This window comes from Paroedura picta, chromosome 2 (genome assembly GCF_049243985.1).
Source record: "Paroedura picta isolate Pp20150507F chromosome 2, Ppicta_v3.0, whole genome shotgun sequence".
Lineage (NCBI taxonomy): Eukaryota > Metazoa > Chordata > Lepidosauria > Squamata > Gekkonidae > Paroedura > Paroedura picta.
The window spans coordinates 114190378-114208558 of NC_135370.1; the positions used below are offsets into that span (position 1 = coordinate 114190378).

The window sequence follows — 18181 nt, forward strand, 5'->3', positions numbered from 1 at the left end:
ACAGCATCCTCACCAGATGCCCACTTTGTTTTATGTTTTTATGGTACTCACAAGAGTTTCATAAATCACTGGAGCTGCTGGAGGGGATGAATCCTTCCTTAGTAAGCCATAAATAACTGGACAGAATGTACCTACAGAAGAAAGGGATCTATCGCCAAAAAAGAAATGTTCTCATCTATATGATTAATCTTTACAAATATTTTTAAGCATGTATGACCAAGAGTCTTGAGTAGAAAGATGTGTGACTAGTTGTAGCAACACCAGTGCTAGGGGCTGTAGTTGCATACCAATTCTAGTTCTAGTGCAAGTGTAGCTGTGCAAATATCTTGAGGCAAATCCAATCTGCTCTGAAATGAACTCAGCACTGGGCAATAAGTTCAATGTACAAAAGCTAAGTAAGAACTGCTTTTGGGAATGGAATCCCAGACTAAGACAGGATTGCCAACCCTCACCCAAGGCAACCCTCACCCAAGGCAAGGCACCCCTCCCCTATTTCTGGTTTCCTGCCATCCCTCCAAGCAATCCAAACTGAAAAAAGTCAACCAATTAGCTGGTACAAAAATATAATCTTGTTTGGTTATACTTATTCCCTCCAAGCAATGGCAAGACAAGAAAATTAAAAAATGGCAGTTGGACTGATGGGAAAAACCAGAAGTGACATCAGGCCTCCCTAGGAATCACTGGAAACTATATGGTTTTACCATGAAGTGTCTGACAATGCCTAGAGACGTGTTTGTTCTAGAAGTGAGTTCATATAATCACCAACAGCCATATCCATGTCCCTATTCCCTGGTCTCTCATTGATAACCAGGCTGTGCCTGGCCACCCTAGACTTGAATGACCTAGATTCAAACCCTAATTCAGCCAGTATGATCACTGGGTGACTTCAGGAGCATCAGTTAGCCAGTTTCTCCCTTGCCTTGTATCACTGATGAGTTGGGAGGGATGAGACGTATGGATTACCTCGATCTCTTAGGAGGAAGGATGAGATACAAATCTGGAGACAAAACTATATTATACATGTTTTTATTTTAAAACCAATAGTAAAATAGTATAATAGCAGAAGAGTTACTAGAGAGACAGCATGTTTCAGCAATTAGAATATCAGACTAGGATCTGGGAGACCCAAGATCAAATCCCTACTCTGTCACGGGGTGACTTTGGGCTGATTACTCATTCTTATTTTAACCTACCTTTTGAGGCTGCTTCTGTGAGGATACAATGGAGAAGGGGAAAATTATGTTGTAAGCTACTTTGGAGCCCCATTAGGGTAAAAATAGGGGCAAAAATAAAAATAAAAATAAACAAATTATGCATAAAATACAAAATGATACCTGCACTCTCAAAAAGAGAGTACTTGGACTTACCACATGATCATGGTTACCAATTTCATTACAATCTCATTCAGGATATTGAAGAAATCCACCATCATCTTGGCTTGTTCTCCCATCTTGCCCATTGCAATGCCAAAAGCAATGAAGAACCCAATGAGACCTATTGGAAAAATGCTAGAATTGAAAGTACTGAGGCTTTATTATATATTAGATATATTATATTACCTAGGGACATAATCCCTTCTTGTATAAAAAGTAATCATTTTATCATGACCTTAAAAAAAACCCAGCAACAAAGCACATTCTTTTTACATACACATTGTTGTTGTTAAGTGCGAAGTCATGTCCGACCCATCGCGACCCTATGGACAATGATCCTCCAGGCCTTCCTGTCCTCTACCACACATCTATAAATGTGAGATAAATGTATGCATGCTTTTTCCCAAAAAGGCATACATTTACCTTGCATTCACAGATACGCATGTGTAGGTAAAGAGGATGTACTCTGTTGCTGTTGAAAAAAAAAATCTTGATTTCTTTTGTCTAATTCACAAACCAAATTATGTCCTGAAATCAAGGTGTTGATCATAAATTATAACAGACACGTATATTCAGTTTATTGTAGCTGATGATGAAAGTCAGTAGCCAGTTACTATCCATATGAGTCAAGTACGAGAGTACTGTGTATTAAATATAAGTTTCCAAGGATTTGTGGCTCCATGAGCTATTCCATATATATTTCATAAAGTAAAAACAAATATATTTACCATGATGCAAATCAACAAACAGGAGGTAAATCTCCAAAAGAAAGTAAGGGTCAATTAGAACAATTAAACTTTTTAATTAATTCTGAACACATGAGCAACAAATGATCAATGAAAACACAAAGCCATGTTTGTACACTTTGGAGAACAGTAAATGTGTTTCTGCCACATGAGACAAATCTGATTTGAAAAGCTAATGGAAAGATTTGTGGAGTATAGATTTTCAATATGGTTTCAGACTGATGACAACCCTGATTATTTTACAGCTTCTTTGAAATGGATAAACCCAGAGCAGCCACTTTGGTGTTGTGATTAAGAGTGACGGCTTCCAGTCTGATGAGCTGGGTTTGATTCCTTCTCTTCCATGAGCAGCCAGCTGGGTGACCTTGGGCTAGACATAGTCCTGATAGTTCTGTTCTCCCAGAGCAGTCCTATCAGCACTCTCTCAGCCCCATGTACTTCACAGGGTGTCTGTTGAGGGGAGAGGAAGGGAAGGCAATTGTAAGCAGCTTGGAGACTTCTAGTAGCGAAAAGTTGGGTATAAAAACCAACTCCTCTTCAGAGTGTCTGAGTACACTCCTAATTAGCTGAGATCAGTGTTAATTCCCACAGATATTAATAGCATCAGAGTGATAGCAACTGATCACCACCTATTAAAAAATTGTTGGTAACATGATAAAGCCAAATTAGCTAATAGAAATATTTTCTAAGAGAATCTGGTATAATTGATTAATATCTGATGCATAGTTACATTATAAAAACATTTATGGATGAATAAAATGTTGAACATGGTTTTTCCTTAAATTATGAAAAGTTTGAATTAATAACTGCCAGGATCTAAAAAACTGTTTATGCTCAAAGAAGGGACTTGTGCAAACTGAGGGCTAGGATATGTTGGGAGATCTGTTATCAGACTTTCTGCGTGTTCTTTATTTCTCAATAGCAGCTGGGAGGAAGTTAATTTGGATTGAGGATACAGTGAGGGAAGAGGTGAGGTTAAGTCTGTCACTTACTTCCAGCAGATCTATTTGCCTTGTGGCGGGAAGGTGCAGGTAACATCTGTGGAAAAAAGCACCTCTAGGCGGGGGGTATTTAAGACTAGGAACATAGCATGGGAAGAAAGAGAACTGCTATCTCATGTGGCTCTGATTCAAATCAGGACTTTTCAAAACTGCTCTGCAATAAAAGCTTACTGGAGATTGAACCATCTAAGAGAATACAGCCAAATTTTGAAAGTGAGGTGTTCAAAATGAATGCAAACTATTGGGAAGCCATCATAATTATAAGCTGAGACAAACAGCCCTCTAAACTTCAGCACAGAGTGTAAGTAGTTTAATTACATATGAGTTTAGCTGTTTTTTGTTATGCCAGTGTTTTAAAAATCCATTACTGTTAAATACTCTGCCTATGTCCCCAGAGAGCACTACGCTCAACTCATTCCAACCAGCTGGCGATCCCTGGCCCGAAGGAAGTACACTTGGCCTCAACCAAGGCCAGGGCTTTCTCTGTTCTATCTCCCACTTGGTGGAATGAACTCCCAGAGGAGATCAGGGCCCTGTAGGAGCTAGCAGAGTTGTGCAGGGCCTGCAAAATAGAGCTCTTCTGCCAAGCTTCAGTTGAGGCCAATGAGTCCAAACCATCGACTTGGGCCCCTAGAACCCTCCCCAACCATATACGTTACTTGATACAGCACAAGGTGACCCAAGTCTGGCCACTGCACCAAGTAACAGGTTTATACGGTTGTATAGTTAACAGTTTAAATTAGGGTTGGGTGCTTTGGTGCCTGAAGCGGCCGGTTGCTCCCAACGCAGCCAGCACCGCACCGCGGGGGGAGGGGAGGCATGGGCATCGGAGTACCAGCAGGTGCACACATGCAGGTGCGAAAGTCCGTGCCTGTGCTCTGACGCCTGCACCTCCCCTTCCCCCCAAAGCGCCCAACCTAGTTTAAATGTTTACAATGCCTACAAGTTACAAGTTTTACAAATTTATAAATTAATGACTTTAATCATTATGTATTTTACCAAAATATAAATGGAACTGGGAACTGTGCATTTATGATGTAAACTGCCCTGAGCCGCAAAGGAGAGTGGTATAATGGATGGATGGATGGATTATGCTGCCTTATAAACTGCCTTATAAACTGTTATATGCATTATATTGCTTCCAAAATATAGTTTTAAACATTTTCAAAATATGTTGATCATATTTTATGAAAAAGTGCATAGACATTAGTGGTTTTTTTAAAGGATATCTTTGTATCTACTCCCCAGCAGAATGAGGGTGAATATTTGAACTTTTCATGTAATAACATTCACATAAAATCTTTCTGGCTTATTTTTAAAAGCTGAAACCAATGGTTAAGCTAAAAATAGGTTTAAAATGCTGTCCTACACTTATAACTGATTGGTTTCAATATAATACTGGTAGAAAACTATTTCCTTACCTAAAACATTCATCCCATCCTTAAATTCAAGGCCTTTCTTAATAATCATCTGAGGTTCTGGAGTTACTTCTGTCTCATTCATCATGGCAAAAATGGATTCTGTAACATTGTCTGGTTCTTCAGATTCTTGAGGGACAAGAACTTTCTTAGTGACCGTTTGAATCTGACAAAATCAAAAGACAGGCTGCAAATCTCTTTGTTACATAACAGACCACTTTACACTTTTTCACAGCAGGTGTCCTTCTAAACTGATTTATTGTATGCCACCATTTGCATGGAGCCTACTGCTCTATGTAAGATATAGTAAAGGTAAAGGTAAAGGTATCCCCTGTGCAAGCACCGGGTCATGTCTGACCCTTGGGGTGACGCCCTCTAGCGTTTTCATGGCAGACTCAATACGGGGTGGTTTGCCAGTGCCTTCCCCAGTCATGACCGTTTACCCCCCAGCAAGCTGGGTACTCATTTTACCGACCTCGGAAGGATGGAAGGCTGAGTCAACCTTGAGCCGGCTGCTGGGATTGAACTCCCAGCCTCATGGGCAAAGCTTTCAGGCGGCTGCCTTACCACTCTGCGCCACAAGAAGCTCATAATGTAAGATATATGGACTAGGATAAATAGTATGCCCCCATTTGAAGTGGGGAACAGAATGACACAAGTGGGGAACCCACAAGGACTTTTAAAGGTCATTTTATTTTGTCCTGTATCACCCTCCCAATAGTCCTGATAGTTCTGTTCTCCCAGAACACTCCTATCAATGTTCACTCAGCCCCATGTACTTCACAGGTGCCCAGCTGCCATTTGACCGCCCTCTCAGCCTTTTCCCCACTTGCAGAATTGGCCTCAGAAAACTATTTTAATAAGTGTAACTGTAGAATTTTAAAGAAACCAGAAAGCAACTTTTGGTTGCTAAAAGTGTCAGGTGCTTAAGTGTTGTCAGAAGCTTGAATTTTCTTAAATGAAACAAGGGGCCTCATTTCCGATTTCCACAGTAGAAAACACCATGGAAGCAATGTACAAATTCCCAGATAGGTATTCATAATACAGGATCACACATAGAAACTGAGTAAAGGGGGAAATTTCTCTTCATCACCATACGATACCCCTGGGTGAAACACAGGGCTACAATAAAACTTATAATGAGAAAGAGAAAGCTGAAAGATACTGAAGCAACTGAAGCAATCTGCGTTTTGCCAAGTGGCATTAATGTTACAGCCACCAGGAGAACTATAAAAGGAATGAGAACACTAATATAATTTAGTAGCTGAACTTCCATTCAGCCCATTTTCCCCTCCCCTCACCAGTCAAGGGACCATGGATTCCTACATCTTTGTGAACAACAAATAGCTCGAATGCAAGAAAGCAGTTCAGTGTTTGACACACACTGTTCTAAGAATAGGACTATCACTTGGCCTTTATGCTCTGTTTGTTGGCCCTCCAGGACAACTGGTTGGCTACTTTGTGAAATAGGCTGCTAGGTTAGATGGATCACTGGTCTGATCCAGCAGAGCTCTTGTTTTTTATTATAAATAAAACATCAACTATGATATCACCTATCACTTTGGAATAAATACAATTTACAAATACAACCTAAATTTTCCTTTTACTTCTATTATCAAACTAAAGATGTCAGTGGAAGACCAAATGTAAAACAAGAAGACTGTTATGTACCTGCTGGAAGCATGCTTGGACGAGGTTTTCAGGGAACAAATTTCGGATGAGATCCAAGAAAGCATCCAGACTGGACACTTCATCATTCTTTTTTCCTTCTCCCAGCTGCTTCTTGAGTTTGGGGTTGCCTGGATGAATGGCTATGACCAGAATGACCCCCAATACAGCAGCAATTATAGTAGTAGACATATAGTAGACCATGGCTCTTGTACCTAATCGGCCACTAGCTTTAGCATCCAAGCCAGAGAGACCTGCATTTGAAAAATGCATTGAAACAAGTTTCTATGCAAATGATTACCTTGAGAGACGTGCAGAATAACAGAATAAATAAAAATTTCTTTCCTTCCCATTGTTGCTGGTTATAGCTTTTTTTTGTTATTTATTGACTTATTGATTGATTTATTTAGATTTTTATACCACCCTTCCATATGGCTCAGGGTGTCTTGTAAAGCTTAAAATATACAAATTAATAAATAGGTTTTAAACTCTAAAATTCATTACTTTTTAAATCAAACTCGTCTTTTCCACCTACAGGCTGCCCCCTCTTTATGGTAGTAATATGGTCACAGAACGAAGTGGGGCCATATAAGTTCTTCGAGAACGTGTATGGGGTGAACTTTCAAACAGAGAGGCTAATGTCTCAATGTTATTTCTAGGTCTCAACTGTAGGTCTGGTGTTACAGCTCTGTTTTATTAGATCTAAGCTTTTGAATTCTATAATTCTTTAAATTTTGTGTCTTCTGTACAGTACCACAGGCTTCACATAGAAATATGATAATTATCAATTTTTTAAAATACATATTTTTGTTTCTTTTCCATGACAATATTGATATAAGAATTCTCAGAATCAACACTGAATAGTCATCCCTAAGATTCTTCAAGGGAAGCAATGACAGTCAAACACATTTGTTCTAAGATTGTATTGACCCAAACACTGTTTCAGAGCTAAGATAAATGGACTGTTCATGAGTAAAGTGAATGTTTCATTACAGCAGTAGGTAATTTAATGTTCATGGGCCATATACAGCTACTGTGGTGGTCTGGTTTTGTCCTTTGGGTCATTCACTGCCTATAATGCTGCACCATATAATCTAGTAGTAATAGTGATAAGTGATCCATTTATTTGTATATAGCCATAGGCCTTTACAAAATATAAAATACAAATTTATAAACAGTAAAATAGAATAAAAGAACTGTATAAAAATATAAAATCTAAGACCAAAGAACCGAAGCAGTATACATGAGTACAAAGTGCAAGAGTATTAAGAGCTTGCCTTAACAATGTTGGCTCTTATTTTCCTTGCAGCCAATGCAAAAAGAGTGGTTTTATATGTTATTTTATCAACATGGTCAGATAAAAGATAGATTGTATTTTCAGTAACATAGGGCAGGTTAGAGCCCCTTAAAATCTCATTGAGGAATTTGGCCCTGGGTTGAGTGTAAAGTAAGCAGTCAAATATATAATGGGGTAAATCCTCCAGAGCTTGTGCACCACAGGTACAAAAACACTGTTTTTTTGGCGTACGGTAAAAACAGCCAGCTAATCTAGCAGTAATATGTCTTAATACATTTTTTAAAATATGGAACCAGAGATACAGTGAAGTTCCCAGTGCATCTAGCTTCATAAAATGTTCACAGGGACGACAGATACAAAATCATTCTAGAGCAGACATATCTTTTTTTCAGAAGTGGAAAATGTAGAATCATAGAATCATAGAGTAGGGTGATCTAGTCCAACCCCCTGCACTATGCAGGATAATGTGGAATTATTAAATGTTGCAGAGTAAAGCATGCAACTTCTGCAAACAACACTTATCATATTTGTGGTTTCCTATTAACCACTCACAAGACTAATTCAACCCAATACAAATCCATGCAAAAATAACGTTTGTGGATTCCAACAAGAAATCTTTACTAATTCAACCAATTTCTTAAAAGAAGGATGCACAAAAAGTAGTCTCCTGAATTGGTCTACCCATGGTAATAAACATAAGGTCCATGCCTTGACATATACAATTTTTGTGGAAACTTGTAAATAACATCTGAGTTCTGTATCACCAGTGCCAACCCAACTAAATTTTAAAAGAATAGTAACATCTGTTTTGTTAACTTAAAATCCTTTATTATACAAAATTGACTTTGTCTGTTATCAGCTATATTACACCACTAGGAATCTCACAGTTTAAGAGACAAAAGAGACTTAGGAAAAGGTAAAATCCAAAGCAATGACTATAATTTTAAAATTCTCAATGTAGAATAGTGATGATCATTGTCAGTTTACATAAATGAATAGTGAGAGTATGCTTTGGTACTTAGAGTGAATGGACCAGGACTTGGAAGATCCAAGTTCAAATTCCTAGATAGATATGAAGCTCACTGAATGACCTTGGGTCAATCATTCTCTCTAAGCCTAATACATGCAACAGATAGACACAGTAGTGAATAAGTGTACTGCAAGAATAATGCTGGTGTAGGAGATTTAAAAAACAGATTGCTACATTTTAAAGAGTTACCAACTCCACAATTTCTCTTTCTTATAAATGACTAGCCTTCTATTTTTTTATGATAGCTCTTACCTGTGATTAAACTTGAAATGATTAATGGAAGAATCAACATTTTTAGCATTCGCATAAGGATGTCTCCTGGGAAGGCTATCAACATGACAATGTCTGGGTTAATAGGCATTGCCATTCGAAGGAGAGCACCACATACAGCACCCAGGATGACACCTGAAGGAAGAAAAAACCAAGAAGAAATAAAAAAGAGAAGACAGAAAAAAAATTTGAATCACTCATTACACATTTACTCACTAAGATCATTTATGCACTGGGAACTTCACTACCCCAGCTCCTGTGCAAGAGCACAAATTTGGGCTGGATGAGGTGCACCAGGCCAAATGCTCCCACATGACCGTTTACGCACTGGAGGATTCATGTCCAGCTGCAGGCTGGAGTTTTTGTCGTGGCAGGTTGCCCCACCTCTTCCTGCACCCACACAGGGGAGCATTTGTGCTCCTGCATGGGAGGTGGGGCAGTGAAGTTCCCAGTGCATAAACGGTTCAAGTGGGTGCAGGAAGATGTGGGGCAACCTGCCATGACTAAAACTCCAGCCTGCAGCCTGGCATGAAACCTCCAATGCATAAATGGTCTATCAAAAAGAAGAATCCCAGGGACACACATATTTGGACCAGAAGTAATTGTGATTAACCAGAGGTTGATAATGTTTACAATCATTATAAGCTGTAGGCTATATAAGTGAGGGGTTTTTAAAGCATTTTCCATGGCTTGCTATTATTTAAAATTCAAAGAAACATAACAGCTCTAAAATTCATAATTTGCTAGTTTTCTTGTATCCATACAATTGTGAATAGCTTAATTTATTATACAAATCAAAATGCCTTTTTATCAGTATGGGGTAACGTAACAATTTGTAAGATAGCATTAAAGGTGAAATCCACAGAGACATTATACATAAAATCAGGTATTGAAATAATATCAGGTATTATCAGGTATTGAAACACAGAAGAATGTATGCCTGGCTAAAAAGCTGCTCTTCTTATCCAAGAACACAAGCCCTCATGCTCCTTAAGGAACAAAATTGTCTCTTTCTTATGTTCTAATGTTAGAGACAGATTTTGCATTCAGTGAAAGAGGAAATAAATTGTTACCTATGAATGACAACTTCCATTCTTCTTGGACTAAGGCTGTTCACAGAGGAATCCAAAGTCTGGGCTTCTCCATACCCTTATTATCCAAATTAGCTCATGATCAAGCTGCATCATTAGTTAAGCAGTGGATACAAGACAATCAACGTCAACTGGACCTGAGTAAAGCTCCAACTTTTTGGGCCCCAGTTAAAACAAGATATATTCTGGCCCCTGCCACTTATTTGTCTCAGCTGGTAATAAGTAAACAAAGAAGGGCATTTACTCTTGCAAGATGTTCCATCTTGCCTTCAGCACATGTAGAGGGTTGCTATAAGAGTATTCCCCTTACACTGAGACAATGTTTTTGTGGGAGTGGCGAAACTGATACAAGAGAGCATATATTTTTCCACTGCCCTGCTTATGAAGACATTCGTAGCAACTTGATTGAACCACTCCTTAAAAAGTTGCCAGAACGTCATGATGTAGATCGAGCAGTGAGGCTGCTAAGTGATGAGTCCCCCCAGATGACAACTCAGCTGGCTAAGTTTTGTGCTGCTTCCATAAAATCCGATGCTCTAAAGTAGCATAATTATAAGTTCTATTTTATTATCTGTTTTAAATTGCATTATATCAAATTACCATATTCTTTTGGTCTTTTATGTGTTGACTTCACACAACTTGGTCTGAATAAAGTTTGAATTGTTACCTATGCTTATTTTGGGATGATTGTTGTTTACAGACAATTTCTCCCTCAAATATTTTCCCGGTATTTACAGTGACTTTTAAGTAATTAAAAAAATGAAACTGGTGTCATATTGAGGTTATTCTGCTTCTGTGTAAAAGCAGAAACGTTATGAATGAGAAGTTAGGAAAATATGGGCTAGGAGAGAAGGCCGAAGAAGCCATTTCACCACATTACCCTCCCCCTTCAACGGCTATGGATGGAGATAGAGAGATTGAAGATTGAATCATTTATTTAAAAATGACCATTTGGCCCTTAGAAATCATAGCAAAAGTTGGTGACATATATTTATTTTTAATTTTATCATTTGGTTACATAAAGTTGGAAGAACTATCTATACAAGACTGTAATGTAAGATTAATCCATCTGCCTTTCTCTAAACTGCTTTCCTGCTATGTGGAAAAATGGTTCTGTTTGAAATCCCAGGATGAAGACTCATAGACATTGTAAAGCAGAGGGAAGTGACTGATATGCACATTCTCTATATTCTTTTTAGGGCAGGGAATATGATTTAAATGATTTATTGTAATATTTTATTTAGTTATTAAAATATTTGTATTCAGCCCTTTCTGAATGAACAGATTTGTAGGATCATGTTTTCAATGTCCATTTTCAAATCACTTTCACAGAAGAATGCCAGTCTTCATCTCTGAGAAAGTGAACAGCAATAGGTTGGATTTTATCATTTTGTGACCTACAACTTCAGACAAATGACAATGGCAGTTTCCCCTAGAACTAGAGATAAAAGCAGCAGTAAGAGTGGCAGTGCATTTATGCTTCAGTATTGATCTGACATCTGCTATACAGAGAAATAAATTTTCATAGGTATGCAGAACTGATGCTGAGTGATTCCAGAGTCATAGGGGAAGGAGAAATACATTTTCAGTGAGGATCTAACAAAACGGCCAGAAAACATATCACAACAAAATAGAATTCTGGTCTTTTGTGCAATGACTCATCCATTGCTAGGCCAAGTTTTCAGTGGGAAATATGTTAGCCATCAGAACCTTCTTCTCATTGAGAGGCAGAAAATCATAAACACCCTTCCTTCAATATAATTTCAGATTTTATATGCAACACACTGCTTGGCTGATAATAACACTGAAATAGATGTCTGCCAGATTGTAAGTGCAAATATACGATCTGGCCCAACAGGACACAGAAATGGAGGCTAGCTGGATATAAACCTACAAAGACAAGTCTAGACATATACTTTAGAACAGTGGTCCCCAACCTTTCTGAGGTTGGGGACCGGCAGGGCATCGGGGTGCGGCCCGCGGGCCGTGCGGGCCACGCCCACGCATTGGCTGCGCCCGCGGGCTGTGCCCGCGGATCAGGCCGCGCCCGTGGGCCGCGCCCGCGGGCCGCGCCTACGCATCAGGCCACACCCCTGCGGGCCGCGCCCGTGCATCGGGCCGCGCCCGCATGGGCACGGCCTGCCCTGATTCCCTCTCCCCGCCCTTCCGCAGTAAGAAGCTTCCCGGGCCGCAAGGTTGCGGCCTGGGAAGTTTTTTACTGCGGGGGGGGGCGGGGAGAGGGAGCCGCGGCCCGGCACCGGGCCGCGGCCCGCAGGTTGGGGACCACTGCTTTAAAACCTATGGGAAAGAGTGGCTGACCTTCTTATGACCTCCTCCCCATCCCAGGGAGACACATAATTTAGGACAATAAGTCTCCCAAGAACTTGTGACTAATCTCATCAAATTCCAATCTCACTTCCCCTGCAATCAAATTAGGCAGCACTTTATAATTTTCTCAGACTTGATAGCTTTTCCCTCTTCCTCTTCTGTGAAATGCTGGTCATTTTGCTGCCTCCGTAGACCTCTTCTCATTGAGACTGGTAATGTAACATTTTCCAAAATACTTTCTCCCCTTTTCTTCTTGATTTATTCTTAGCTAATTTTGTGTGTCTGTTCCAGTATTTTTATGTGTTGTATCACTTTATTTCCCCTTAATGAAAGACTTTCATGTCAAACATACAACTAGTTTATTGTGAGCACTCAATGAGGAAACAATCCTTGTAAATATTGGTGGAGATCCAATTAACCCCCCTTTTCACCATCTCATTTAAAAGCTAATTTGTACAACTAATTAGGAGATCTACTTTTTGGTTAACAAATATTGCCAGATATATGGGCTATACAGGTAAGGGAATGAAAAGAAGAGGGGAGGAAGGCAATAGTGATAATGGCATAGGGCCAAGGAAGGAGGAAAAAGTCAAGGTGGGATGCCAATGACTGAGGGGAGGGCAGTTCTGAGGTAGTAATTTAAAAAGTAAATAAATCTGACTCACACTGCCCTGTCTATATATGAGAATCTTCATACAAAAGCTTGCAGAAGGAGCTGGTGGATCATTTCCATCATCAAGCTACCTGCTGTTTGTTCCCAAAATCATCCTTAAAGACAGGAAGAGATTTACAAATAAAATGTATAGAGGACAAGATGCTGCAGCAAGAGAGTCGTCCTGAGGGGATTGCAGTATAATCACTGGAGCCTGACAAGGGCCTACTATGGAAGCAATTGGCAGAAAAGAGGAGGGGTACGCAAACCCCACCTCACTTTTTCTACCCAGGAAGTCCTAGTGAACTCTTGGGGCCATCTCCAATCTTTTAGGGAGTTTATCTCCCCAGATTACAGACTGTCATTGTTTCAGGTCAAGTGGACAACTGCTATATTCTTGTCAGGAATTAGGCTGAGCCCAGCCTACGGAGTCCAGAATAAAGTCGCATCCGAAATCCAACAGCCAGTTGCAGATTTCTAAAGAGCTTTATTAGACTAAGTCCACAGAATGCTAAAGCACGCCAAGATCTTCCTAAGCAAAGATCTTGATAAAAGCAAAGTACAAGAGAACAAACAAGGCAGTTATAGGGCCCACCAAATAAGGGGGGAGTACCCATAGGTATTCCCGCTGGGAAAGGGAAGGGAAGCAGAAGACCCAGTGACAGGTTTATTGCTTTATGGCCTTGGCCAGGGCCAGCTGGTGAGATCTAAAGAGTGTGAGAAGCAAGGCACAGGGATGGCATGAATCGGGGTTCATGACAATTCTATCTTTCTTTCTCTCTTAAAACCCTCTTCTATAATTTATTTACTGCAAGTGAATGCAGTGGACTAGGTGGAGGACAGCATCTGGCAGCCTCAACAAAAGTAATTAATCAATGCTTCTATAAACAACAGCAAGTACTGAGCCGGGCTCTCTGTCTGGGCTACTTTTCACTTCTCTCTTTCCCTCCCCCTCTCTCTGCCTGAGTAGCCACCTCAAGTAGAAGAAGAGGACTTAGATTAACTAGCAATAGTTCTTACAGCATATGTTTTGGTTTCCGGAGATAAGAGCTTTGTTGGGGAGATCTTATGAGAACTCTGCTCCAGGACGAGACTATTGGCTTCACTGACTTCAAAACATCATTTACTAGTGCCAGGAAATTCTGATGTGTGACCAGCTCTTAAAGGACACCTTTTTTGGCTATACTAAATTCAACTTGCTGAAAGTGCTTTAGTTCTGAATTGCCCTGTTTTTAATTTCCATGCTGTTTTTTGATCTTCTGTTGTTGTTTTTTGTTTTTTGTTTTTTTTCATTCTACACTGAAGAACATCAGAGGACTAAACAGACTTTCACTTTTGCCTAGGACTGTATAGGACCTCTCCTGGCTATTTGCAATATTGTCTGAGATTGGCTGCTGACTTATAAGCCTAGAACATGTCTATGTTAAAAAGAATGGACCATCTAATAGAGAAACAAACCCAAGATTTGAAAGCATTTACAGAAGGTTTGCTTAAGAATATTTTCAAGGAGATCCAAGATGGCAAGGAAGAAGTTTTTAACAGGATTGATAGATCATTAACAGTGGTTGATGTCAGCACTAAACAAGGTCGGAAATCATCAGCAGAAGAGAAATCTGAAATTTTGGAGATGGAAAAGGGGATGTCGGAGCCTCGCAGCCCAGAAAAGGACACCTTTCTTAAAAAGGCATACAGCCATTTCAAAGCAACAGTACACAAGAATCAATCAAAAGATACATGGATCTGTTTTGAAAGTAATCGATTTAAAGGAGCTTCTCAGGAAAAAAATTGTACTGATATCGGACTCCAGGAGGTGCAACTGCCTCAAGATTCATCGGTGAATATTCTGTAGAAAAGAGTACAACTGCACTTTCTATGCCAAAGTCTAAGTGGACAGAATATAAGTCTATGGGAACAACAAGATGCAGTAAGCCTCGATATGAGACCCCCTTAAGAAGATTGGGGAAGGGAAAGGAGAAGCAGAGGAAAGGGGGAAATCTTTTCTTCTTCTGTACACTTTTAAGGCAATATAATTGTAAGTGCTGGAAATGTCATGATAAAGTGGGTTTCCCCCCCTTTCTTTCTTCTTTATTAGTGTATTGTTATAGGGCCAAAGTTCATACTGTTCTACAAGAAATGTTCAATGTTAAGCATTTAATTCAAATCTGAAAATATGGTGTTGAATATCTGTCAGGAAGGCTCTTATACTGTGTCAAGTATAAAATGTTTTATAGGTGGTATGTGACACCAAAAGTGACTGCTAAAATTGCTAAAAACTATGTTAACAAATGTTGGAAATGTGGTGATAAAGTAAGCTTCTTTTTCTAAATGTGGTGGAAATGTGAAAAAGCTTATAAGTTTTGGGCAAAAGTTCATACCACTGTGTGGTTAATGTGGGGTTTTAGATTTCCTATGTAAGCTGAATCTGTATTATTAAGTATATCCCCGCAGTGCCTCCCAGCCCAAACTCAAAGCTTAACTAAAAGGAGGCACTTAATGGAGGGTGTTTAAGTGTAACAAATGAAGACTATATTTTACTGTTATTTGTATTAACAACTTATACTGTCTTATAGAAATAAGACAGTATACGTATCTTTATGAAAATAATATATATATATATATATATATATATATATATATATATATATATATATATATATATATATATATATATATATATATATATATATTATAAATTATTTTAACATATTTTTACTGTTACTATAAATTTATACAAAGGCAATTTGCAAGAGCAAAAGAAAACAAGTTTATTTGCAATCACAACGGAGAGCCCCAATCATCCATAGATTGAAGAGGGTCATAATCAAAAAGGAGGGATTCTACTCTTTTTTTTTTCTAATGCAGTTTCACTGATTCAGAATTATGTCAAAACTGTGCAAGGAGAAGAATAAAATCTCACTTTCCTTGCATATCTGCCCCAGTGTGAATTGGGATTCCATATGGATAGTATATCTGACTCAGACGGAACCCAGGCCTATGAAGTCTTAAGAGATTTTTTTGGTGTGTGTATGTAATTATTTAGCCTTGAGAAACATATATTTAGAAAAATAAAGACACATATCTAAAAGGAATGAGCCTGTTCTGAAAGGTCACCATTAAAAACAAATGAATCTGTTCATCTGTGTTGTCGATGCTTCTCCTTCACGAGTTTAAAATGCAGTAACTTCTGTAAAGTGACACAATTCAATCACACTATCATTAAAATAATGTGCTGATTTTTACCAGATGCAAAAGCCCAAAATACCTCTACACTTTTAAAAATCTCTGTTCAGATAGAATTATTACTGAGTTAGAACAAGCTGTACAAATCATCCAGCTGTCCATTCAAGCTCTGGTGAATAAAGACGGGCCCTTTGAAAGACAAGCATTTGGCTGTTAAGCTTACAGTACTGCTTGTAAGCTTGGCTATGCAGCCAGTGAACCACACTCAAATGTCAAACTGCTCCATATTTGGAAACTGTTATACCCAGAAGGCAGATGAGAAAACTAGATCACTGTAACATTGGTCTAGTCTCTGATTCACAGTAAAGGAAAGAGCTAAATAGGAGCAGCTTATAAGGAAAGTCTTTCAAGAGACAGAAGAAAGAGAACCAGTACCAATGTCTTGCTTGAGAGAGACTGTACTTGGCACAGACTGTAATATTATAGAATTACTCTTATTCAAAAACAGCAGGCACTACAGACACTTCTCAGTTAGTTCTGATGTTGAAGAGTATGCCCTTGCACAGGGGAGTGTAGCTAAGTACCAATCTTTACAGTTGTTATGACAAGTTAGTACATTTCTGAATCTCATTGTCAACCTATGTTATTTAGAAAGGGCCCATTATATTTCAGACTATATGGAATAATTTCTTATGGAGACCCATACATGTAGTTATTGTGTGGGTACAGAAAATAGTTTTGGGAGAACACTACTGTGCTCAATCCTAAACTGTTCATGTTTCTCCATACATTCCTTTCCATCATTAAGAACTCATGGGAAGTAAGGGTTTTTCCTGCTTCCCTACAGAATCATGGTGTATTTGTGCAACTTGAAAGATTCTCTAACATGCCTTACTGCCATGTGTAGGTCAGAAAGTTCAGGGGGTTTTTTTGGTCTTGCTCAGAAGACAGCCATTTTCCCTTCCCTTGTCCCTGCAATAGCCATTTCCTCCTTCTTTCAAAAGGCTTTTTCATTTTTTCTAAATTGGTGTTCTCCCCTACACTTTTCACTTGGCCTAACTAGTCAAGAGTTTTGGGCTGGAATATTACCAGTATGTGGATGACACTCAGCTCTATCTTGATGGTCCCAAGCAAACCGGCATCAAATGTGGCTGACAAATCTAGAAGCATGAGGATAGCAGAACGACCCTTATCCAGCTGGTGCTGATCATCTGTTAGGGTGACCAGTGCAGTCTTCACCCTGTGGTCAGGAAGGAATCCTGACTAGTATGGGTTGAGGGCCAAAGTTTCCTCCAAGAATGCCAGGAGCTGGTCTGCATTGGCCTTCTCAACTACCTTTCCCAGAAACACAAGATGCAAGACCGGGCAGTAGCTGGTGGGTCCAGCAGTGTTTTTTTCAGAAGAGGGCAAACCACTGTCTCCTTTATTGTTCCTTAAGCCTTTGCTCTTTTCCTTTTGCATGCAAGGTGTGATGTGGCTGATATGGAACTCAGCCACAGCTGGGAGTGTTGGTGTCAGCTCCAGATGTGTGAATCATCAAAGTTTCAGCTCAGGGACAAAAAGCAGCTAGGTTGATTGCTGAGGAGTATGGGAAGGCAGGGGGCATAGAGGCACACAATTTGGGTTCTGACTTTTTCCATGATGAAGGAGGTCTGACTTGTTCTGGATGGTCATCTGATTGGGGATGCAAAAGGTTAAAATGCAGTTACCAAGGGCAGGACAGGGGCCACCTTTTGCTAGAGAATGGTGTGCACCTGAGCCCCGTGGAGGCTACAGTGAGACAACAATGGATAATGAGAGCCACTTACTTGTAGGTCATGTAGAAAGTAGACCAGCTAAGCATACTCAACTAGCTAGTTTTGTTATTTTGTCATGTTTCCACATTATTTCTGTATTGCAACCTTATCTGAATTTCTTTTTCAATAAATCTTCATTAGTTACACTAAAGTGTATGAGCTTTTACACACATCTGTGAGTACCTGAATACTGTTTCTCTACAAATAATCCATTTACACACTGGGTTTTAAATATCTGACAGGGTAATTTGACATTTCTCACATACATTGTATAGACTTGAACTTTACTGGATCAGGTTTATTTTCAGCTGAAGGATTAAATTGTGGCTAC

The 18181-nt window shown here is 39.3% G+C and overlaps 1 protein-coding gene across 1 annotated transcript in view; it reads right to left on the minus strand.

Moving 5' to 3' along the window:
• SLC1A2 (solute carrier family 1 member 2) overlaps nucleotides 1-18181 on the minus strand; it is a 134555-nt gene that overhangs the window by 34764 nt on the left and 81610 nt on the right. The window contains exons 3-6 of the mRNA XM_077322175.1: nucleotides 8786-8938; nucleotides 6210-6460; nucleotides 4542-4704; nucleotides 1368-1494 (exon numbers count right to left, since the gene is read on the minus strand). Of these exons, the coding sequence (XP_077178290.1) occupies nucleotides 1368-1494; nucleotides 4542-4704; nucleotides 6210-6460; nucleotides 8786-8938 (694 nt within the window). The remainder of the gene's footprint in view (nucleotides 1-1367; nucleotides 1495-4541; nucleotides 4705-6209; nucleotides 6461-8785; nucleotides 8939-18181) is intronic.